Raw genomic sequence first — 26,392 nt, forward strand, 5'->3', positions numbered from 1 at the left:
TCATCCATAGGAATGTACAGAGTGCCAGTCATCAGGAAGGTGCTCTCAGCAGAACAGAAAATATATAATGACTTGACAGTTTAATCATACAAAATGGCGCTAACTGGACGTGGGCAAGTCAAATCCAATCAGTGGAGGTTGCTGAGGGGTGGACGGCTCATATTAATGATACCATTCCACCTATTCCGCTCCAGCCATTACCACAAGCCCGTCCTCCCCAATTAAGGTGCCACCAACCTCCTGTGAATTCAATATATCAATATTCATTCGTCATAGTTCTACATTTCACATTTCGTATGATAAATGTAATTGTATCATAGTTCTACTATAGTGTAGCGATCTGTGCAACTTCCGGCGTGAGTTTACTGTGAACACTGAGGCTGTACCCACTTTAAGTTACAGTTTTAACAGAGACCAAGTAGGCTATTTGATCATAATGTAAAAAAGGCCTCCAATAACATTTAACATGGAAATAGCTGTTCTATCATTCAGCCTACAGTAGCAGCCAATGTGTGGTGTTCAATGTAAGCCTACATTCCATGAGACATTCCAAAAAACATGCAGAGCTTGACATTAACCTGTTTATCTACTTGTCCTTCACACAAGGAGGAGGTGACTGAAAATGTTGTTGTGTTTGATGCAAGAAACCACTTTACTAAATAAAATGTATCATTATTCCCATGTACTATGATGCAATTCCAACCAAGTAACCCAATTGGCGCCAGTGGCACGATGCGTAGGTTGTTTGCCTTTTTACAAGTGCAACCTGGGTTCACTTCCCTGCCCCGCTGTTTGCTACATTGGTGTCAGAAGTAGTATGGTGTCTGTGAGGCCATTAGATTGCACGGCCCGGATGTGTGAGGGGTCTGAGTAGTCGAAGCACGAGACTTGCTTTTATAGGGGGCAGTGTGAGACAGGTTACAATTCCCATCGCAGCAATAGGGTTAACCTAGTTTTGGCCAGCGACCTGGGTTCACTGCCCTGCCCCGCTGTTTGCTACAATATTAATATCACAGGCTACCCGACGTCCGTTGAACAAAGAGACACAACAATATGAGTGAAAGGATTTTAGGATAATATCAGTAAGTGTTGATTTAAAGTTGTCTTCTGGGTTCAGCCTTCTAGCTTCCTTTATCAATAGGGTGAAATATAACAAATGACATGGTCTCAAAGTTTGGAGATAACCATTCCCAGTTTAAATCGCCCATGATTTCCATTTCATTATTTCCCCAGAGCAGCAAGGGAATCTAGAGACTCAACCTTTGCAGAATCAGAATCACCTTTATTCGCCAAGTACATTTGCACATACATATGTAGGATCTTAATTTGAGCCAGTTTTCTACAGCAGGAAAATATTCCTGCAGCAACAGTAAATGTGATTTATAATTAATGGACATTTTTGTATCGGTTGATACATTTTTAGTAAGGGAAACTCAAGTCTGCCATTTCTAAGTGGAAATTACAAACTTCAGAAGCCTTTTAAAACCTCAAATACACTACAAGTTTTACATTTACTGCGTTGAGGGAAAGTTATTCTGCAGTGGGGGGTGATCAAATTAAGATCCTACATCTGTACACATAATTCTACATGGTGATTTTTTACATTTTAGTAATTTAGCAGACGCTCTTATCCAGAGCGACTTACATACATTGCGAGTGCATACATTTAAATTTGTTATACTGGAATCGAACCCACAACCCTGGCGTTGCAAATGCCATGCTCTACCAACTGAGCTACATCCCTGCCGGCCATTCCCATAATAATTCAAATGTCCCGTTGCTGCAGCATTATTTTCCTGCTGTAGCAAACTGGCTAAAATTAAGATCCTACATCTGTAGCAATACACCTCTCTTTGATGTACATGGCTATATCAGGATTGACTTTTGACCATTTGACATCTTTTATTTACTGTTGTTTAGGCTGGTTGAATGAGTCGCCTATAAAAGCTACTTCATCTGCAAGAGAACAGGCGGCTGCACCAGCGACTGTAAGAAGTTATGTGATTTCCTCATATGAACGTGAAAGTAAGTGTGTAGCCTACGCAGTTACACAATGGCTGTTGAAACTGTGGCACATATTTCTCGGTAACATTAGAAGTCGGATAAATGTGTTGATATGTAGGAAAGACGGGCAGACTCTCGTAGGTCTAGGCTAAACTACAAACTATTATAAGGTTAGGTCGACTTCAGACATTCAATAGTCAGAGTAGGTTTGAGCTATGATCACATATCATGCTGACAAACCTGATGGTCTCCGTTTGAAATGGTGTGTAAAATACCATGCCTAGGCTACAAGCTCTGTCCTGCTACTGTTAGGTCTATAACGTTATGGGAACTGATCTGAACAGGTTTAGGCTGGTCATCTAGGATATGTAGGCTATAGCTGAGGTATAGACCTCCATCTGTATCAGGACTAGGCTCCTGCTACTGTTACTGTTATAACGTTATGGGAACTGATCTGAACAGGTTTAGGCTGGTCATCTAGGCTATAGCTGAGGTCAGTGGTGATTTTAGCATGTCAATCGTGGTGGGGCAAAACATAAATAAAGGGGGATGCATGCCAGCAAAGCCACTCCACAACACAACACTAAACAATACATTCATTGCACTATAACGGTGACAAACGGTGCCCACAAACTGTCAGGGCCTACATAAAGCAGAGTCCCAACAGCAGAGTCCCAACAGCAGAGTCCCAATAGCAGAGTCCCAACAGCAGAGTCCCAACAGCAGAGTCCCGACAGCAGAGTCCCAACAGCAGAGTCCCAACAGCAGAGTCCCAACAGCAGAGTCCCAACAGCAGAGTCCCAACAGCAGAGTCCCAACAGCAGAGTCCCAACAGCAGAGTCCCGACAGCAGAGTCCCGACAGCAGAGTCCCGACAGCAGAGTCCCAACAGCTGTCCTATCATTTCTCTTCATTATTTATCTTCATATGACAAGGATTAAAAAGGATTTGCCTGTAGATTGTCAACTTGATTCATGATGATGACTGCTGGCTAAGATTTTGAAAGTATGATGTTGACCTGATCAGTTCAATCAAAGCTACTGTAGATATAATGTGATTTGCCGTCATTTTATCTGTTGCCCAATGACCTTCTTGGATGGGCACTTCTAATGTAACTCTGTGGCAGCACCCAATGGGCTTGAATTTTCTAGCTCTACCCTTAGACTTGGCAGTGATGTAGTGTCCCCATGAGTGACAGAACACTGAGCCAATCACGAAGCAATGCTCTGTATTGTCTTCTGGCTTGACCCACTACCACAGAAAGCACTGAGCTAGGCTGAAACACCTGCATTTTGGAGCTGCCTTACTCAAGAAAACAAAAAAGAGACCATGTTTTTTTGCGGCTTTATTAACTCAATTATATATATATTATTTTTACATTTTTTGCAAACTGATATGTGACACGTATTAATTCCACAATAACATGCAAAACAGGAAAGGCCACCTGCCCTGAATGACGGGTCACCACTGGCTGAGGTATAGACCTTGATCTGCTTTACACAAAAAATTACTGTTATACATTATAACCTAGCCTACTTTAAATAATAAAACATATCTTAATTGTTGCAAAAAACCTTTCTGTATAGATCACTGATCCCCCCCAGATCAATCAAGCCTGTTTTAGCCCTTCTGTCTACATTCTCAGATACGTTTAGAAAAGAACAGATTCAAAAATAATAAATGGCCGACTTTTAATGAATACAAATAAGTGTGAGACATGGCCTTGTGTTGCTGCACTGTCTATAACTACCTTAACAAACAGTGACTTATTATTATTATTGACAGTTACCATGGAGAAGATATGTCACAACTACATATTCATGTGATTGCATTAAATCGCCTGATTGTTTCGATATGTCTGTTAGTAAATGTTTTGTAAGAGATAATTAATAAATGATAACAATTCACATTCAACAATGACTGTGTTAACTACAACCAACATGTTGGATCTCTGTTTAGGGGTCAGTGGTCTAAAATGAGTCTCTCTGGGGAGAGAGAGGAGGGGGGCCCTGCCTCTAAAATGAGTCTCTCTGGGGAACATGACACCAAAGCTAAGAGGTGAGATGACAATTTTGTTTAAGAATTATTAAGAGTTTATTTCCTAAATGCTATTTCCACAAATTTTCACATGTATTCATAGATTTTAGATGTGTATATTTTTTTTTTGCAAAACACTATATATCCATTGTTTAGCTGAAATGGAATGTTCGTATCCTGTATATTTGACTGTATTATCTGGTTGTCTCACCTAGCTATCTTAAGATGAATGCACTTACTGTAAATCGCTCTGGGTAAGAGCATCTGCTAAACAGGTGGGGCTCTGCCCTGAATGACAGGTCACCACTGCTCCAAAGCAATTACATGTTGCACAGGAACCACTGACTCGCTGCATGTTTCTTTTATCAAGACACCTACTGGTACCTCTTAACTGGTTAGGACAGCTCATGAGGTGTCCTAAATATCTGCCAACTAGGTGGGACACTTATGAATAAAGAGGCTTCATGCATAGCTTTAATTTATACCCATAAGAGTAGGACTAAAACGGCTTTATTCTCAGCACTTATACGACACATTTTCTACTCTGAGACGCTTTTTGGATATGGGTACAGATCTCAAAATATTGTTTTAAAAAACGATTTTTTGTTTTTGTTTGACATAATATTACTAATGTACCCGACTTTAAAGACTGCTTTTAGTTTATTGTGTGGCTCTGCTCATGTCCGCGTTCTGGAACTGTCCGCGTCCCCGTACAGAACTGTCCGCGTCCACGTACGGTTTGGCGCCAAGCATATTGTCCAGTTCCGCGCAGAGTGGTCTGAGGTGATGTTGGGGAACAACGATGGAGTTTGTTACAGTGTTGAGACGCCGAAGTTTATTGTTCAATTTGCTTTTTTTGCGTAATGGTCAGTGACAGTATGAGTGTAGCCAGATCCTTTTCACTCGCTATCCTTGTTTCATCTTGTGGTTCACCGGATTCGTCATCATCCTCGAGGGACAGACGAATGACCTGCTAGCTAGCCAAGCTAGTCGGTACAGCTAGCTAAGCTAGCTACTCTACCAGCAGCATCCTAGTTATCCTAGCTACCACTACATCATCACCGGCTGCCTGCATTTCTTGTGGACCGATGGAGCTCCCTGGTTGTTTCTTCCACCTGTTAAGTACCGTGGAGGGCTTCTCCCTCTCTCGTTGACGGATGCTGGCTTCCTACCATCCCTCTGTCCGGTTCTCCTCTCTTCACTAGATGGACGGTAACTTTAGTGTTTAACCCCTCTGTGTCCAAGGACTGAACTTTTTGAATATTATTTTCGGGGCGCCTCAAGTTACATTTTTTACAAAGTTTATTTCTGATAAAATTTGTTCATTGCATCCGCCATGGAGCCCAGTTACATAATATTACCTTCTGTCTCTGGTTATGAAGTAATCGCGAAAAAACAGGCCTTATGTTTGGGCATTTTTCACCCTACCAGCTCCTATTAGTTCTACTGTAGGTTTACCTCAGGTGACTTATTATTAACAAGGTTACGGTTACTTGGTGAGCGTTAACCCTGTAGGTTTACCTCAGGTAACTAATTGTTAACAAGGTTACGGCTACTTGGTGAGTGCGCTCAATGTTAACCTGAGTACATGTTGTGGTGAGCCACAGTCTAAGAGGTGTTGTCTGGCGCAAAGCCATCAAACGTTAAACATTTTCTGGTCATGGTTAAACATATTTGTTTTAAGAAAAAAGTGTACAATCTAAACAAAATGCATGTCCCTGTCCTCTTTTTCAAGATGTGGCAGATTTAAACAGCCAGAATAATTTTTTTTATGAAGAAATAACAATTTTTCTGATGACTTTTTGTTTCTAAATGGCTGCTGGGTAATTTGATATGCATCGAAATCTTCGTTCATAGGCATCAAATTGAGCGAATGCTGCGCAGGTTCACTGAGTTGCAAACCAAATGGGTATAATGGGGTGATTGTTGTCTAATTGGGTGGTCTAGCTAATGGATTTGTAGATCTGACACAGTTGCTACCTCAGATTATGAGCCTAGCAAGTGTCATATAGCTCAGTTGGTACAGCATGGCGCTTGCAACGCCAGGGTTGTGGGTTTGTTTCCCACGGGGGGCCAGTATGAAAATGTATGCACTCACTAACTGTAAGTCGCTCTGGATAAGAGCGTCTGCTAAATATGTAAAATGTAAATGTAAAAAATTTAATGAATGAGTTATGTAGTACCCACAGATGGCCAAAGGGAGGAGCAAGAGTGCTATAAACCCATACTGTTTTTTGCCATATAAACCCTAAACCTAACAATCAATCAAATGTATTTATAAAGCTCTTTTTACACCAGCAGATGTCACGAAGTGCTATACAGAAACTCTTACCCTACTTATAACCTATTTTAGCCGTAACCCTAACCCCTAATTCTAGGGTAGGGTAGCCTAGAACACTTTTAGAAACTATTTTAGTAATAATATTATCTTAATAAATACAATTATAGTATTAAATAGTGTTTTAATTATTTTGTTGTTATTTTATTATATGTATAATAGCAAGACAGAACACTTGATAAATAAGACACATTTGTTTTATTTTTCAAATGTGGTTGAATTGGGTGACCTAATAAACTCTGTGTGAAAGTCCAGCAATTGGCGTGGGGCAGGTTTGAGACTGATCTAATACACTTTATTTCTCAGCTGCCTCACCAATGTCTGTACGTGAATTAATAACTTTTATTTGCTAAATATTTCAAATAGATGGCAGCATAAGACAACGAAGCATCAGTTATAGGCTACAAGCAGCAATATGATTGACATAAAATATTATGCAACCTAAAACTATATGTCCCATGATTTTCTAAGATGGTCACTCATTACTTTAGTTAGCTATATATCTCGTATTAGGCCTGTGATGCTTTTGGAAGAGCAATTAAATAGTGACTATAGCAGGTGTTGAACCCCGGGTAAATAATCACTAGTCAGATGCTCCAACCTCAACCCTAGTTGACATGCATTATAGATAATAATCTTAAAATCTGATATTGGGAGTAAATAACCTCGGAATAGAAAAGACAAGAATGCATCTTCCAGCCCGCCAATAAATTACATCAAATCATATCAAATGTTATTTGTCACATACACGTGTTTAGCAGATGTTATAGCGGGTGTAGCGAAATGCTTGTGCTTCTAGCTCCGACAGTGCAGTAATATCTAACAAGTAATATCTAACAATTTCACAACATATACCCAATACACACAAATCTAGTAAGGAATGGGATTTAAGAATATATACATATATGGACAAGCAATGACAGAGCAGCATGGACTAAGATACAGTAGTATATTATAGAATACAGTATATACATATGAGATGAGTGGTGCAAGATATGTAAACATTATTAAAGTGAACAGTGTTCTATTTCTTAAAGTGGCCATTGATTTCAATAGGCAGCAGCAGCCTCTAATGTGCTAGTGATGGCTATTTAACAGTCTGATGGCCTTGAGATAGAAGCTGTTTTTCATTCTCTCAGTCCCAGCTTTGATGCACCTGTACTGACCTCGCTATTGGATGATAGCGGGGTGAACAGGCAGTGGCTCGGGTGGTTGATGAATCTGACAATGGATGTACTAGGAAAATAAGTTTTTCTCGACCAGAGGTGACTAAATTAATGTTCAGGCTTATTGCGTTAGCAGTGTGGAAAGGGACAGTAAAAAGCGTGTGCAGGAGTTTTCCTGTGAAGGGGAGTGGTGGTGTATCCAGGGAGAAAACTAAACTGAGCTTCTGAAATGTCATTCATGGTCTTATGCTGCATTCTATTGGAATTATTTAGCAACTGCAGTAGTACTGAATAAAGTGTATATCCTTATTAAAGTAGTAATTACTCAGAATTGCAAAATAAGACATTTTCTAGTTCATTTTACCACTTACAACAATAAAATAACAATTTATAGCATAGCACAATGAAACTGACATAAACCAAAAACAACATACATTTAGTTAATTATAAAAAATGAATAAAAAATGATGTATTTAGATGGGTGACATTATCTGCCAAAGTAACACCTTGATCGAGCGTTCTTTTTGATTATTATTACTGTGTAAAACCTAGCAGTACTACTTATTTCTCTGAGAGTGAGGCAGATATATATATTATTACTGTGTAAACCTAGCAGTACTACTTATTTCTCTGAGAGTGAGGCAGATATATTATTACTGTGTAAAACCTAGCAGTACTACTTATTTCTCAGAGAGTGAGGCAGATATATATTATGACTGTGTAAAACCTAGCAGTACTACTTATTTCTCAGAGAGTGAGGCAGATATATATTATTACTGTGTAAAACCTAGCAGTACTACTTATTTCTCTGAGAGTGAGGCAGATATATAGCATTTTGCAAAAAAACATGATTATTTGTCTCTCTGAAATGAAACCATCAAGTGATAGATTTTAAACAAGTACATGTCTGTCATTGAACAACCCCATGCCATGATTAGATAGTGAAAAAACACACCAATCTCTTTAATAATATCTTTAAACAATAAAAGCTAATTTACCAACATTTCTGAAAATGGATATATAGCATTTTGGAATGAAACTCTTCTTATGTTTCCCCATCTGAGCTCAGAGTAGATGAGAGATGTAATGTTTGTCGCTGTTGTGTTGAAGTCCAATCAAGCAGGAGAGACCAGCCTCCCCTGTACCCAGCTGTGTGTCCATGAAGAGTGACTGGTCTATGGAACCTCCTATACTGTTTAGAGAGGGAGACTTTTCTAGTGAACAAAGGTAAGAAGAACTCATGGGTCATGGTCAGTGAGTTAAACAACACTGTCTCTAGTCATTTCTCCTCTCCCATTTTCTCATTTCTTTTTGTTGTTTTCATAATCCATAGGCTAATCCTTTTTTCCATTTTCATAGTCCTAAAACAATATTAAACTAACACAACATTCCCTGTGTGTGTGTGTGTGTGTGTGTGTGTGTGTGTGTGTGTGTGTGTGTGTGTGTGTGTGTCAGTGAGTGTGTCCCTGGATGAGGAGATGTAATCTCTATCCTGATTTCCTAGTCACTTTTACCCCTACCTACATGTACATATTACATCAACTACCTCAACTACCTGGTACCCTGCACATTGACTCAGTACTGGTACTCCTTGTATATAGTCTAGTTATTACCTCAACTACCTGGTACCCTGCACATTGACTCAGTACTGGTACTCCTTGTATATAGTCTAGTTATTACCTCAACTACCTGGTACCCCTGCACATTGACTCAGTACTGGTACTCCTTGTATATAGTCTAGTTATTACCTCAACTACCTGGTACCCCTGCACATTGACTCAGTACTGGTACTCCTTGTATATAGTCTAGTTATTACCTCAACTATCTGGTACCCCTGCACATTGACTCAGTACTGGTACTCCTTGTATATAGTCTAGTTATTACCTCAACTACTTGGTACCCCTGCACATTGACTCAGTACTGGTACTCCTTATATATAGTCTGGTTATTACCTCAACTTCCTGGTACCCCTGCACATTGACTCAGTACTGGTACTCCTTATATATAGTCTAGTAATTACCTCAACTTCCTGGTACCCTGCACATTGACTTAGTACTGGTACTCCTTGTATATAGTCTAGTTATTACCTCAACTACCTGGTACCCCTGCACATTGACTCAGTACTGGTACTCCTTATATATAGTCTGGTTATTACCTCAACTTCCTGGTACCCCTGCACATTGACTCAGTACTGGTACTCCTTGTATATAGTCTAGTTATTACCTCAACTACCTGGTACCCCTGCACATTGACTCAGTACTGGTACTCCTTATAGTCTCATTATTGTTATTTTATTATGTTACTATTTCCTTTTTTTATTTAGCTAATTTTTGTGACTTTTTAACTCTGCATTGTTGGGAAAGGGCTCGTAAGTAAGCATTTCACGGTAAAGTGTACCACTGTTGTATTCGACGCATGTGAGAAATACAATTTGATATGATTTGAAGCTCATGCGCAGAAATACGTCATTGGGTCTAATGGTCTTCTTGTGCCGAACTTCACATTTGCAGGCCTTCAAATCAAATGCACTCCTTCGATATAAAGTTGTTTAAGACTAACATGAAAATGTGTCAGTTTGTTAAACTACTTAAGACAGAACATTTTCAAAATTAACAACTAAGGAAGTCATTTTTACCTCTCATTGACTTCTCAAAACCCAAACCCTGGCCTGGTCTGCTTCATATGTATTCCAAGAAGACATTTTTTACATCAGCAGTTGTCACAAAGTGCTTATATAGAAACCCAGTCCAAAACCCCAAAGAGCAAGCAATGCAGATGTAGAAGCACGGTGGCTAGGAAAAACTCCCTAGAAAGGCAGGAACCTAGGAAGAAACCTAGAGAGGAACCAGGCTCTGAGGGGTGGCCAGTCCCCTTCTGGCTATGCCGGGGGAGATTATAAGAGTACATGGCCAATAAGGCCAGATCGTTCTTCAAGATGTTCAAATGTTAATAGATGACTAGCAGGGACAAATAATAATCACAGTGGTTATAGAGGGTGCAACACGTCAGCACCTCAGGAGTAAATGTCAGTTGCCTTTTTATAGCCAAGCATTCAGACGTTAAGACAGCAGGTGTGGTAGAGAGGGCGAGAGAGAGAGAGAGAGGGGGGCGAAACAGCAGGTTCGGGACAAGGTTGCACGTCCATTGAACAGGTCAGAGTTCCATATCCGCAGGCAGACCAGCAGAAACTGGATCAGTCACGTCCGGTGGAGCATGTATCAATACTGATAGGATCGAAAGAAGGGGAGCGCTGCTCTCGGATCAGTTTTCTCCATTAAAATCATTCCTTAACATTATAATTATTTCACAATACTGACCACGGATCAGCTTCTAGAAAGATATTACTACTTATGGCTGCAAATAATGAGGTAGTTTATTGTAATGCTTACACAATACAAATGCACTAAATCACAGATTTGGCACATCATTGTTCACATGTTAGGCTACACATCATGAAATATATTGAGACAAATTACAGACAGTAGCCGACAAGTAGCAAAATAAAACTAAATATATTGAACATTGAATATATTCCAATATGATTGAAATAGGACTATAGCCTACTGTTTATATTGTAATGCAGTCATCTCGGTTTTCATTTGAAGCATCATTTTATACATCACTTGTTTGCATCAATTGCAAAGACATTTGCAACATTGCATTTGTAGTCAACTTTGTTCTGAATTTATCGGCGGTCACAGAGAGACGGATAAACCATGTGATTCTATGTTTAGCGGAGATCTTCTGTGTATAAAGTGACGCGAGAGGGCAAAAAAGCATCTAACGACGCACTTGACTATTCTACAAGTGGTCTGAGGCAGGTGTTAGAATATGAGCGTTTTCACGTGCAACGTTAATAATGATGGTTTTAGGAAACAGCTCAGTGCTCCTATGAAGGTTTTAAAGGTTTTGAACCAGCTCAGAGACTCCTACGAATGTTCTATCAATGAACTAGATAGATTCTAATGATGAACTTAGCGTTAAGAGGCTTTTGTGAGACCCTGGATAAGAACATCTGCTAAATGACTAAAATGTAAATGTTTTACGTACAGATCTCATATTAATGTATTGCATTTTGTACATTTGTACAGATGTTTATTAAAAATGTAGTTATTTGTTACATTTGACTGTGTAAAACCTAGCAATACTACTTATTTCTCTGAGAGTGAGGCAGCTATATATTATTACTGTGTAAAACCTAGCAGTACTACTTATTTCTCTGAGAGTGAGGCAGATATATATATATATTATTACTGTGTAAAATATAGCAGTACTACTTATTTCTCTGAGAGTGAGGCAGATATATTATTACTGTTTAAAACCTAGTGTACTACTTATTTCTCTGAGAGTGAGGCAGATATATATTATTACTGTGTAAAACCTAGCAGTACTACTTATTTCTCTGAGAGTGAGGCAGATATATTATTACTGTGTAAAACCTAGTGTACTACTTATTTCTCTGAGAGTGAGGCAGATATATATTATGACTGTATAAAACCTAGCAGTACCCCTTATTTCTCTGAGAGTGAGGCAGATTTGTAGCATTTTGCAAAAAAACATGATCATTTGTCTCTCTGAAATGAAACAATCAAGTGATACATTTTAAACAAATACATGTCTGTCATTGAACAACCCCATGCCATGATTAGATAGTGAAAAAACAAATCAATCTCTTTCATAATTTCTTCAAACAATAAAAGCTAATTTACGAACATTTCTGAAAATGGATATATAGCGTTTTGGAATGAAACTCTACTTATGTTTCTCCATCTGAGCTCAGAGTAGATGAGAGTTGTAATGTTTGTCTCTGTTGTGTTGAAGTCCAATCAAGCAGGAGAGATCAGCCTCCCCTGTACCCAGCTGTGTGTCCATGAAGAGTGACCGGTCTATGCATCTACCTATAATGTTTAGAGAGGGAGACATTTCTAGTGAACAAAGGTAAGAAGAACTCATGGGTCATGGTCAGTGAGTTAAACAACACTGTCTCTAGTCATTTCTCCTCTCCCATTTACCCATTTATTTGTGTTATTTTCATAATCCATAGGCTAATCCTTTTTTCCATTTTCATAGTCCTGAAACAATATTAAACTAACACAACATTCCCTGTGTTTGTGTGTATGTGTGTGTGTCAGTGTGTGTGTGTGCACTCCCTGGATGAGGAGATGTAATCTCTATCCTGATTGCCTAGTCACTTTTACCCCTACCTACATGTACATATTACCTCAACTACCTGGTACCCCTGGACATTGACTCAGTACTGGTACTCCTTATAGCCTCATTATTACCTCAGCTTCCTGGTACCCCTGCACATTGACTCGGTACTCCTTATAGTCTTATTACTAACTCAACTACCTGGTACCCTGCATATTGACTCGGTACTCCTTATAGTCTCATTACTACCTCAACTACCTGGTACCCCTGCACATTGACTCAGTACTGGTACTCCTTGTATATAGTCTTGCCTATGGAGCAGTGAGGGGAACGGCACCTCTGTACCTTCAGGCTCTGATCAGTCCCTACACCCAAACGAGGGCATTGCGTTCATCCACCTCTGGCCTGCTGGCTCCCCTTCCTCTGCGGAAGCATAGCTCCCGCTCAGCCCAGTCAAAACTGTTCGCTGCTCTGGCACCCCAATGGTGGAACAAGCTCCCTCACGACGCCAGGACAGCGGAGTCACTCACCACCTTCCGGAGACACTTGAAACCCCACCTCTTTAAGGAATACCTGGGATAGGATAAAGTATTCCTTCTAACCCCCCCCCCCAAAATTGTAAAGTGGTTATCCCACTGGCTATAGGGTGAACGCACCAATTTGTGAGTCGCTCTGGCTAAGAGCGTCTGCTAAATGACGTTAATGTGCCCTTGAGCAAGGCACTTAACCCTAATTGCTCCTGTAAGTCGCTCTGGATAAGAGCGTCTGCTAAATGACTAAAATGTAAATGTAAATGTAGTCTAGTTATTACCTCAACTACCTGGTACCCCTGCACGTTGACTCAGTACTGGTACTCCTTGTATATTGTCTAGTTATTACCTCAACTACCTGGTACCCCTGCACATTGACTCAGTACTGGTACTCCTTGTACATAGTCTAGTTATTACCTCAACTACCTGGTACCACTGCACATTGACTCAGTACTGGTACTCCTTGTATATAGTCTAGTTATTACCTCAACTACCTGGTACCCCTGCACATTGACTCAGTACTGGTACTCCTTGTATATAGTCTAGTTATTACCTCAACTACCTGGTACCCCTGCACATTGACTCAGTACTGGTACTCCTTGTATATAGTCTAGTTATTACCTCATCTACCTGGTACCCCTGGACATTAACTCAGTACTGGTACTCCTTATATATAGTCTAGTTATTACCTCATCTACCTGGTACCCCTGGACATTAACTCAATACTGGTACTCCTTGTATATAGTCTAGTTATTACCTCAACTACCTGGTACCCCTGCACATTGACTCAGTACTGGTACTCCTTATATATAGTCTAGTTATTACCTCATCTACCTGGTACCCCTGGACATTAACTCAGTACTGGTACTCCTTATATATAGTCTAGTTATTACCTCATCTACCTGGTACCCCTGGACATTAACTCAATACTGGTACTCCTTGTATATAGTCTAGTTATTACCTCAACTAACTGGCACCCTGCACATTGACTCAGTACTGGTACTCCTTGTATATAGTCTAGTTATTACCTCAACTACCTGGTACCCCTGCACATTGACTCAGTACTGGTACTCCTTGTATATAGTCTAGTTATTACCTCAACTACCTGGTACCCCTGCACATTGACTCAGTACTGGTACTCCTTATATATAGTCTAGTTATTACCTCATCTACCTGGTACCCCTGGACATTAACTCAGTACTGGTACTCCTTATATATAGTCTAGTTATTACCTCATCTACCTGGTACCCCTGGACATTAACTCAATACTGGTACTCCTTGTATATAGTATAGTTATTACCTCAACTACCTGGTACCCCTGCACATTGACTCAGTACTGGTACTCCTTGTATATAGTCTAGTTATTACCTCAACTACCTGGCACCCTGCACATTGACTCAGTACTGGTACTCCTTGTATATAGTCTAGTTATTATCTCAACTACCTGGTACCCTGCACATTGACTCAGTACTGGTACTCCTTGTATATAGTCTAGTTATTACCTCATCTACCTGGTACCCCTGGACATTAACTCAGTACTGGTACTCCTTATATATAGTCTAGTTATTACCTCATCTACCTGGTACCCCTGGACATTAACTCAATACTGGTACTCCTTGTATATAGTCTAGTTATTACCTCAACTACCTGGTACCCCTGCACATTGACTCAGTACTGGTACTCCTTGTATATAGTCTAGTTATTACCTCAACTACCTGGCACCCTGCACATTGACTCAGTACTGGTACTCCTTGTATATAGTCTAGTTATTACCTCAACTACCTGGTATCCTGCACATTGACTCAGTACTGGTACTCCTTATAGCCTCATTATTGTTATTTTATTATGTTACTATTTCCTTTTTTTATTTAGCTAATTTTTGTGACTTTTTAACTCTGCATTGTTGGGAAAGGTCTTGTAAGTAAGCATTTCACGATAAGGTGTACCACTGTTGTATTCAGCGCATGTGAGAAATACAATTTGATTTGATTTGAAGCTCATGCGCAGAAATATGTCTTTGGGTTTAATGGTCATTTGTGCCGAACTGCACATGTGCAGGCCGTTAAATCAAAGGCACTCCTTCGATATAAAGTTGTTTTTGACTAACATGAAAATGTGTCAGTTTGTTAAACTACTTAAGACATAACATTTTCAAAATTAACAACTAAGGAAGTCATTTTTACCTCTTATTGACTTCTTAAACCCCAAACCCTGGCCTGGTTTGCTTCATATGCGTTCCCAGAAGACATTACATCAGCAGTTGTCACAAAGTGCTTATATAGAAACCCAGTCTAAAACCCCAAAGAGTAAGCAATGTAGAGGCACGGAGGCTAGGAAAAACTCCAGAGAAAGGCAGGAACCTAGGAAGAAACCTAGAGAGGAACCAGGCTCTGAAGGGTGGCCAGTCCTCTTCTGGCTGTGCTGGGGGGAGATTATAAGAGTACATGGCCATTAAGGCCAGATCGTTCTTCAAGATTTTCAAAAGTTCATAGATGACCAGCAGGGTCAAATAATAATCACTGTGGTTATAGAGGGTGCAACACGTCAGAACATCAGGAGTAAATGTCAGTTGGCTTTTCATAGCCAAGCATTCAGAGGTCGAGACAGCAGGTGTGGTAGGGAGAGAGAAGGAGAGGGAGAGAGAGAGAGAGAGGGTCGAAACAGCAGGTTCGGGACAAGGTCACACGTCCGGTGAACAGGTCAGAGTTCCATATCCGCAGGCAGACCAGTAGAAACTGGATCAGCAGCATGACAAGGTATCACGTCCGGTGGAGCATGTATCGATACTGATAGGATCGAAAGAAAGGGAGCGCTGCTCTCGGATCAGCTTTCTCCATTAAAATCATTCCTTAACATTATGATTATTTCACAATACTAACCACGGATCAGCTTCTAGAAAGATATTACTACCTACGGCTGCAAATATTGAGGTAGTTTATTCTAGTGCTTACACAATAAAAATGCACTAAATCACAGATTCGGCACATCATTGGGCACATGTTAGGCTACACATCATGAAACATATTGAGACAAATTACAGACAGTAGCCTACAAGTAGCAACATAAAACTAAATATATTGACCATTGAATATATTCCAATATGATTGAAATAGGCCTATAGCTTACTGTTTATATTGTAATGCAGTCATCTCAGTTTTCATTTGAACCGAATTTGTGTACATCCCTTGTTTGAATCAATTGCAAAGACATTTGCAACTTTGTATTTTTAGTCAACTTTGTTCTGAATTTATCTGCGGTCACAGAGAGACGGATAAACCATGTGATTCTTTGTTTAGCGGAGATCTTCTGTGTATAAAGTGACGCGGGAGGGCAAAAAAGCATCTAACGATGCACTTGGCTGTTCTACAAGTGGTCTGAGGCAGGTGTTAGAATATGAGCGTTTTCAAGTGCAACGTTAATAACGATGGTTTTGGGAAACAGCTCAGAGATTTTACAATGCTCCTACAAATGATCTATCAATAAACTAGATATATTCTAATGATGAACTTAGCCTTAAGATGCTTTTGTGAGACCCTGGATAAGAACATCTGCTAAATGACGAAAATGTAAATGTTTTACGTACAGATCTCATATTACTGTATTGAATTTTGTACATTTGTACAGATGTTTATTAAAAATGTAGTTATTTGTTACATTTGACTGTGTAAAACCTAGCAGTACTACTTATTTCTCGGAGAGTGAGGTAGTTATATATTATTACTGTGTAAAACATAGTAGTACTACTTATTTCTCAAAGAGTGAGGCAGACATATATTATTACTGTGTAAAACCTAGCAGTACTACTTATTTCTCTGAGAGTGAGGCAGATATATATATTATTACTGTGTAAAATATAGTAGTACTACTTATTTCTCAGGGAGTGAGGCAGACATATTATTACTGTGTTAAACATAGTAGTACTACTTATTTCTCTGAGAGTGAGACATATATGTAGCATTTGGCAAAGAAAACTACATTATTTGTCTCTCTGAAATAAACCATCAAGCGATTTTAAACAATGAGAGAAATAATGTTTGTCTCTGTTGTGTTGAAGTCCAATCAAGCAGGAGAGACCAGCCTCCCCTGTACCCAGCTGTGTGTCCATGAAGAGTGACTGGTCTATGGAAACTCCTATAATGTTTAGAGAGGGAGACTTTTCTAGTGAACAAAGGTAAGAAGAACTCATGGTTCATGGTCAGTGAGTTAAACAACACTGTCTCTAGTCATTTCTCCTCTCCCATTTTACCATTTATTTTTGTTGTTTTCATAATCCATAGGCTAATCCTTTTTTCCATTTTCATAGTCCTGAAACAATATTAAACTAACACAACATTCCCTCCCTGTGTGTCTGTGTGCGTGTGTGAGTGAGTGAGTGTGTGTGTGTGTGTGTATGTGTGTGTGTGTGTGTGTGTGTGCACTCCGTGAATGAGGAGATGTAATCTCATGTTTTGTCCACAGAAACCAACAGGAGAGATCAGATTCAGAGATTCTCAGTGGTCAGTCTTCCCAGAGTCATCAAACAGACCTGGCCTCCATATTCAGTGTAAGTGGTCCTGTTATGTACATTTGTTTTTGTTTACCTCAAGTAAAGTTGATCTGTCAATCATTCATTTATATGTTAATGAGAAAGCATTTAGTCTCTTGCATAACTTATTTACTTGATTTATTTCAGTTGCTTGATGAGAATATTATGACATTTGTGAAGAATGAGCTGAAGATGTTCAAGACGATTCTTAGTCCAGAACTCCCAGAAGGCTTTGAGAGTCAGAAGCAGGATAAGGAAGTGGTGGATGCTGAAGGTGAGAAGCAGGAGAGCAGTGCCAGAGAGGGGGCTCTGAAGATCACACTGCACGTCCTGAGGAAAATGAACCAGAAGGAGCTTGCTGACACACTGGAGAAAAGTAAGAGCTGTCTGCCTCATGTTGAATGCTGTTTTAGAACATTTAAAAGCTGTAGCTAAAGTACAGCTAAAGTAGCTGTGTAACTCAGTGATATTGTAGCAGCCTTAACACAACACCTAGTGGCCTCATCAAGTAGCAGCAGAATGTGTTGTGTTGATTAATTTAGACAGAGAGAAGAGGAGAGAGAGAGAGAGAGAGAGAGAGAGAGAGAGAGAGAGAGAGAGAGAGAGAGAGAGAGAGAGAGAGAGAGAGAGAGAGAGAGAGAGAGAGAGAGAGATAGAGGAGGGAGAGAGAGAGAGAGAGAGAGAGAGAGAGACAGAGAGACAGAGACAGAGAGAGAGAAAGAGACAGAGAGAGAGAGAAAGAGAGAGAGAAAGAGACAGAGAGAGAGAGAAAGAGAGAGATAGAGACAAACACAGAGAGAGAGAGAGAGAGAGAGAGAGAGAGAGAGATTATTATCAACATTATTGATACCATCAGTAAAACTGAATAATAATAAGAGTATCAGTCACACCAGTCTGTAATGCATTATGAAAACACATTTATACAGACAGTTAAGAGAATACATGATTACATTTTAAACTTTATAACACAGACTTACAATACTGTAGGCATTAAATCATACGTAATATTAATATCGTCTGTGTTATTTCTTTATTCAGAAGAGCATGCTGTGATTTGCCAACGTGAACTCAAATCTAATCTAAAGAAGAAGTTTCAATGTGTATTTGAGGGGTTCGCTAAACAAGGAAACCCAACACTTCTCAATAAGATCTACACAGAGCTCTACATCACAGAGGGTGGAACAGGAGAGGTCAATAATGAACATGAGCTGAGACAGATTGAGACAGCAACCAGGAAACAAGCAAGAGCAGAGACTGCAATCAAATGTAACGACATCTTCAAACCATTAACTGGACAAGACAAACTTATCAGAACTGTGCTGACAAAGGGAGTCGCTGGCATTGGAAAAACAGTCTCTGTGCAGAAGTTCATTCTGGACTGGGCTGAAGGAAAAGCAAATCAGGATGTCCAATTTGTATTTTCCGTCCCTTTTCGGGAGCTGAATTTGATGAACGGGGAAAAACACACTTTGATTGAACTTCTCAATCACTTCTCAATTGAAACCAAAGAATCAAGAATCTCCAACTACGACAAGTACAAAGTTCTGTTCATCTTTGATGGTCTGGATGAGTGCCGACTGCCCCTAGACTTCCAGAAGAACAAGATCTGTTGTGACGTCACAGAGTCAACCTCAGTGGATGTTCTGCTGACAAATCTCATCAAGGGAAATCTGCTTCCCTCTGCTCTCCTCTGGATAACTACCCGACCTGCAGCAGCCAATAAGATCCCTTCAGGGTGTGTTGACCAGGTGACAGAGGTACGAGGGTTCAATGACCCACAGAAGGAGGAGTACTTCAGGAAGAGATTCAGTGATGAGGACCTGGCCAGCAGAATCATCTCACACATAAAGACATCAAGGAGCCTCCACATCTTGTGCCACATTCCAGTCTTCTGTTGGATTTCTGCAACAGTCCTTGAACACATGTTGGGTACAGACAAGACAGAAGAGATGCCCAAGACTCTGACTGAGATGTTCATACACCTTGTGGAGTTTCATACCAAACAGAATAATGAAAAGTATATGGGGAAAGAAGAGACAGGTCCACACTGGAATAGAGAGAGCATTCTGTCACTGGGAAAACTGGCTTTTCAACAGCTTGTGAATGGCAATCTGATTTTCTATGAAGAAGACCTGAAAGAGGCTGGCATTGATGTCAATGAAGCCTCAGTGTACTCAGGATTGTGCACACAGCTCTTTAAAGAGGAATGTGGGCTGTACCAGGACAAGGTGTACTGCTTCGTGCATCTGAGCATTCAGGAGTTTCTGGCTGCTGTATATGTGTTCCTCGCATTCATCAACAACAATGAGAATCTAATGGCTGAACCTCAATCAACCAGGAACTTTTTTGCACTGTTCGGAAACAAGCCTGAAGTTACTTTCTACAAGAGTGCTGTGGATAAAGCCTTACAAAGTGAGACGGGAAACCTGGACCTTTTCCTCCGCTTCCTTCTGGGCCTCTCACTGGAGTCCAATCAGAAGCACTTACGAGGTCTACTGACAAAGACAAGAAGCAGCTCACAGAGCCATGAAGAAACAGTCAAGTACATCAAGGAGAAGATCAGGGAGAATCCCTCTCCAGAGAGATGCATCAATCTGTTCCACTGTCTGAATGAACTGAATGACCATTCTCTAGTGGAAGAAATCCAAAGCTACCTGAGCTCAGGAAGTCTCTCAGAAGCCAACCTGTCACCTGCACAGTGGTCAGCTCTGGTCTTTGTGTTGCTGACTTCAGAAAAGGAGCTGGATGTGTTTGACCTGAAGAAATACACCAGATCAGAGGAAGGTCTTCTGAGGCTGCTGCCAGTGGTCAAAGTCTCCAGAGCTGCTCTGTGAGTACATACAAGTATATTTAAGTATTAATCATCAGTTTAGAGAAAAATATATATTATAGTATGCATATAATATTATATTGAAAAACATATTGAATCACTGCATTGATGTTCACATTAGTATAACAATATGACCATACAATTCTAGGAGACAGAAGATGAATCTATATATTGTTTGAGAGACTAAACCAAATGCTGCTCTGTTAAATTAACAGTGTTTTTGTGAAATCATGATGATCTCTTTGCAGGCTGTCAGGATGTGGAGTCACAGAGGAAGGCTGTGCTTCTCTGGTCTCAGCTCTGAGGTCAAACCCCTCACACCTGAGAGAGCTGGATCTGAGTAACAATGACCTGAAGTATTCAGGAGTGAAGCATCTCTCTGATGGACTGGGGAATCCCCATTGTAAACTGGAGACTCTGAGGTCAGTATTCCTGTATCACTCAATGAACACACACACACTGGACACACACACACAGACACAGGACACACATACTATACACACACACTGGACACACACACACACTGGACACACACACATACACACACTGGACACACACACACTGGACACACACTCATTAGACAACACACACACATTTGTAAAAAATAAAGAAAAACCCTTGAATGAGTAGGTGTGTCACTGGACACACACACAAACACACACTGGACACACACACACACACACACACACACACACAAGGATTAATTTATTAGTGTTTAGAAACATGTTATCTACTGTTAATAATGATACATTCATTCATTTATATACAGTACCAGTCAAAAGTTTGGACACACCTACTCATTCAAGGGTTTGTCTTAATTTTTACTATTTTTTACATTGTAGAATAATAGTGAAGATATCAAAACTATGAAATAAGAAATATATTTTATATTTCAAAATCTTCAAATAGCCACCTTTTGCCTTGATGACAGCTTTGCACACTCTTGGCATTCTCTCAACCAGCTTCACCTGGAATGATTTTCCTACAGTCTTGAAGGAGTTCCCACATATGCTGAGCACTTGTTGGCTGCTTTTCCTTCACTCTGCGATCCAACTCATCCCAAACCATCTCAATTGGGTTGAGGTTGGGTGATTGTGGAGGCTAGGTCATGCTGGTTAAATTCTAAATAAATCACAGACAGTGTCACCAGCAAAGCACCCCCACACCATAACACCTCCTCCTCCATGCTTTACGGTGGGAACTACACATGCCGAGATCATCCGTTCACCCACACCGCTTTTTAAAAAGACACAGCGGTTGGAACCAACAATCTCAAATTTGGACTCTAGACCAAAGGACAAATGTTCACCGGTGTATTGTCCATTGCTCGTGTTTCTTGGCTCAAGCAGGGCTCTTCTTCTTATTGGTGTCCTTTAGTAGTGATTTATTTGCAGCAATTTGACCATGAAAGCCTGATTCACACAGTCCCCTCTGAACAGTTGATGTTATGATGTGTCTGTGACTTGAAATCTGTGAAGCATTTATTTGGGCTGCAATTTCTGAGGCTGGTAACTCTAATGAACTTATCCTCTGCAGCAGAGGTAACTCTGGGTCTTCCATTCCTGTGGTGGTCCTAATGAGAGCCAGTTTCATCATAGCTCTTGATGTTTTTTGTGGCTGCACTTGTTCTTAAAGTTTTTGAAATGTTCCGTATTGACTGACCTTCATGTCTTAAAGTAATGATGGACTGTTGATTCTCTTTGCTTATTTGAGCTGTTCTTGCCATAATATGGACTTGGTCTTTTACCAAATAGGGTTATCTTCTGTATACCCCCCTACCTTGTCACAACACAACTGATTGGTTCAACCACATTGAGAAGGAAAGAGATTCCACAAATTAACTTTTAAGAAGGCACACAAGTTAATTGAAATGCATTCCAGGTGACTACCTCATGAAGCTGGTTGAGAGAATGCCAAGAGTGTGCAAAAATGTCATCAAGGCAAAGGGTGGCTATTTGAAGAATCTCAAATATAACATATATTTTAATTTGTTTAACACTTCTTTGGTTACTACATTATTCCATACGTGTTATTTCATAGTTGTGATGTCTTCACTATTATTCTACAATGTAAAAATTAGTTTTTTATTTTTATATTATTACAAATTTGAATGAATAGGTGTGTTCAAACTTTTGACTGATAGTGTATATATACATATATATAGATATGGCAGGTTTCAGGACTCTGATGTATCTGAAAATGTTTTTAAAATATATTTTCAACACCAAAGAATAGCAGTGTGATTTTAATATGATTTTACTCTTGCAGGCTGTCAGATTGTCTAGTCACAGAGGAAGGCTGTGCTTCTCTGGTCTCAGCTCTGAAGTCAAACCCCTCACACCTGAGAGAGCTGGATCTGAGTAACAATGACCTGAAGGATTCAGGAGTGAAGCTGCTCTCTGCTGGACTGGGGAATCCCCACTGTAAACTGGAGACTCTGAGGTCAGTATTCCTGTAGTTGGTCAACAAGTGATAACTGTCCACCAGATCCACATGTGTTTACCAGGCACACATAGTCCACACCATATGTGTTTGGACAGTGAAGCTTACAGTTTTTCATTTGGTTCTATGCTCCATCATTTTGGATTTGAGATAAAACGTTTCATATCAGGCAACAGTACAGAATGTCACCTTTTATTTGAGGTTAATGGTGAGAGGTTAGCATGTTTTGTTGTAGCCTCTGTAACTTTCTCATTCATAATTATTCATGATTCATTCATTATTTTTATTAATCATGGCATCATCAGGATTAATTTAGTAGTGTTTAGAAACATGTTATCTACTCACTTAGACAGAAAATTACTCCAGCCATCATTCACCATTCAGTTACTATTGGGCAAAACATATCCCAAAACACAACCAAAACAAACTGCAAATGCAAACAATGAGTTTGGGACCAAATACTCAACTTTTGACTACTTTAATGCATTATAAGTGAATTGGTCGGAATACTTATGACTTCTTCAAATGGGAGAACTAGACACGTAAAGTGCTTTTATTTCTAAACGGTGAAACAGATATGTATGAAAATACCCTCAAATAAAAGGTGACATAATATACTGTCACCTCATATGAAACATTTCATCTGAAATCCAAAATGCTGGAGTACAGAGCCACATTTAAAATGTTATCTTTGTCAAAATAGATATGGTGTGGACTCTATACTCAATACAATCTAAATCTGATACCTCACTGTCTGTCTTTTGACTGATACTGCTTTTTAAACTGCTCTGGTCAGTCTACTTAAATATTTGTACTATACATGTTTCTCTCTACAAGCAATATTATGATAATTTCTAATAATGATACATTCAATTATTAATAGATATGGCAGATTTCAGAACACTGATATATCTGAAAATGTTGAAAAAATATACTGCAACTATTTTCACCACCAAAGAATAGCAGTGTGATTTTAATATGATTTGACTCTTTGCAGGCTGTCAGGCTGTCTAGTCACAGAGGAAGGCTGTGCTTCTCTGGTCTCAGCTCTGAAGTCAAACCCCTCACACCTGAGAGAGCTGGATCTGAGTAACAATGACCTGAAGGATTCAGGAGTGAAGCTGCTCTCTGCTGGACTGGGGAATCCCCACTGTAAACTGGAGACTCTGAGGTCAGTATTCCTGTAGTTGGTCAACAAGTGATAACTGTTCACCAGATCCACATGTGTTTACCAGGCACACATAGTCCACACCATATGTGTTTGGACAGTGAAGCTTACAGTTTTACATTTGGTGCTATGCTCCATCATTTTGGATTTGAGAAATAATGTTTCATATTATGCAACAGTACAGAATGTCACCTTTTATTTAAAGATTTTCATACATATACTGTATATTTTACCGTTTAGAAATGAAAGTACTTTATTATGTAGTTCTCACATTTGAAAAAGTTATAATTATTTAGACAAATTAATTTAGTCAAAAGTTTAGTATTTGGTCCAATATTCTTTGCCTGCAGTGATTACATCAAGCTTGTGATTCTACAAAGTTGTTGAATACATTTGCAGTTTGTCTTGGTTTTGTTATAGATTATATTTTTCCTAATAGAAACTGAATGGTGAATAATGTCCTGTCATTTTGGAGTCACTTCACTTGTATTGTCAGTAAGAATAGAAGATGTTTCTGAACATTTCTACATTCATGTGGATGCTACCATGACTATGAATAATCATGTATGAATCGTGAATGATGATGAATGAGAAAGTTACAGAGGAACAAGGATCATACCCCCTCTGTTATTGGTAATGGTGAGAGGTTAGCATGTTTTGTTGTAGCCTCTGTAACTTTCTCACTCATTCTTTTTAATGATTCATTCATGACTTTTATTAATCATGTCATCATCAGGATTCATTTAGTGTCACGCCCTGGCTCTGGGGACTCTGAAATGTTGAGCCAGGGTGTGGATTTTCTATGTTTAGTTTTCACTGTGTAGCTTCTATGTTGTGTTTTCTATGTTTTGGTTTCTGTTCTAGATCGTATATACAGTGGGGCAAAAAAGTATTTAGTCAGCCACCAATTGTGCAAGTTCTCCCACTTAAAAAGAAGAGAGAGGCCTGTAATTTTCATCATAGGTACACGTCAACTATGAAAGACAAAATGAGAAAAAAAAATCCAGAAAATCACATTATTTTAATGGTCCGGCCCGTTCCTGCTCCACGTACCAAGCCATATCTGAAAATGTATCTGAAAAAATATACTGCCACTATTTTCACCCAAAGAATAGCAGTGTGGTTTTAATATGATTTGACTCTTTGCAGGCTGTCAGGCTGTCTATTCACAGAGGAAAGCTGTGCTTCTCTGGTCTCAGCTCTGAAGTCAAACCTCTCACACCTGAGAGAGCTGGATCTGAGTAACAATGACCTGAAGGATTCAGGAGTGAAGCTGCTCTCTGCTGGACTGGGGAATCCCCACTGTAAACTGGAGACTCTGAGGTCAGTATTCCTGTAGTTGGTCAACAAGTGATAACTGTTCACCAGATCCACATGTGTTTACCAGGCACACAGTCCACACCATATGTGTTTGGACAGTGAAGCTTACAGTTTTACATTTGGTGCTATGCGCCAGCATTTTGGATTTAAGGTAGAATGTTTCATATGAGGCAAAAGTACAGAATGTCACCTTTTATTTGATGTTATTGGTGAGAGGTTAGCATGTTTTGTTGTAGCCTCTGTAACGTTCTCATTCATTATTATTCATGATTCATTCATGATCTTTCTCAATCATGGCAGTCACAGGCTTGATGTAGTCATTGCATTCAAAGAATATGGGACCAAATACTCAACTTTTGACTACTTTAATACACTATAAGTTAGTTGGTCAGAATACTTATGACTTTTTCAAATAGGGGGACTAGATACATAAAAGGCTTTTATTTTTCTAAATGGTGAAACAGATATGTATGAAAATACCCTCAAATTAAAGGTGACATTATATACTGTCACCTCATATGAAACATTTGATCTCAATTCCAAAATGCTGGAGTACAGAGCCACATTTAAAATGTTAGCTTCACTGTCAAAATAGAGATGATGTGGACTGTATACTCAATACAATCTAAATCTGATACCTCACTGTCTGTCTTTTGACTGATTCTGCTTTTTAAACTGCTCTGGTCAGTCTACTCAAATATTTGGACTATACATTTTTCTTTCTACAATCAATATATGATCATTTCTAATAATGAAACATTCATTAATTTATGAATAGATATGGCAGGTTTCAGGACACTGATATATCTGAAAATGTTGAAATAATATATTGCCACTCTATTTTCACCACCAAAGAATAGCAGTGTGGTTTTAATATGATTT

The 26,392-nt window shown here is 39.5% G+C and overlaps 1 protein-coding gene across 1 annotated transcript in view; it reads left to right on the top strand.

Moving 5' to 3' along the window:
* Window positions 1-732: 732 nt before the first annotated feature.
* Window positions 733-26,392, top strand: part of LOC311124997 (NLR family CARD domain-containing protein 3-like) — a gene marked incomplete at its 5' end in the record, with an annotated part of 30,095 nt that continues 4,435 nt past the window's right edge. The window contains 6 exons of the mRNA XM_084199085.1: window positions 733-736; window positions 18,789-20,563; window positions 20,836-21,002; window positions 22,849-23,022; window positions 24,020-24,193; window positions 25,340-25,513. Of these exons, the coding sequence (XP_084055211.1) occupies window positions 733-736; window positions 18,789-20,563; window positions 20,836-21,002; window positions 22,849-23,022; window positions 24,020-24,193; window positions 25,340-25,513 (2,468 nt within the window). The remainder of the gene's footprint in view (window positions 737-18,788; window positions 20,564-20,835; window positions 21,003-22,848; window positions 23,023-24,019; window positions 24,194-25,339; window positions 25,514-26,392) is intronic.

This window comes from Coregonus lavaretus, assembly GCF_964263955.1.
Source record: "Coregonus lavaretus genome assembly, contig: HAP1_SCAFFOLD_790, whole genome shotgun sequence".
Classification (NCBI taxonomy): Eukaryota; Metazoa; Chordata; class Actinopteri; order Salmoniformes; family Salmonidae; genus Coregonus; species Coregonus lavaretus.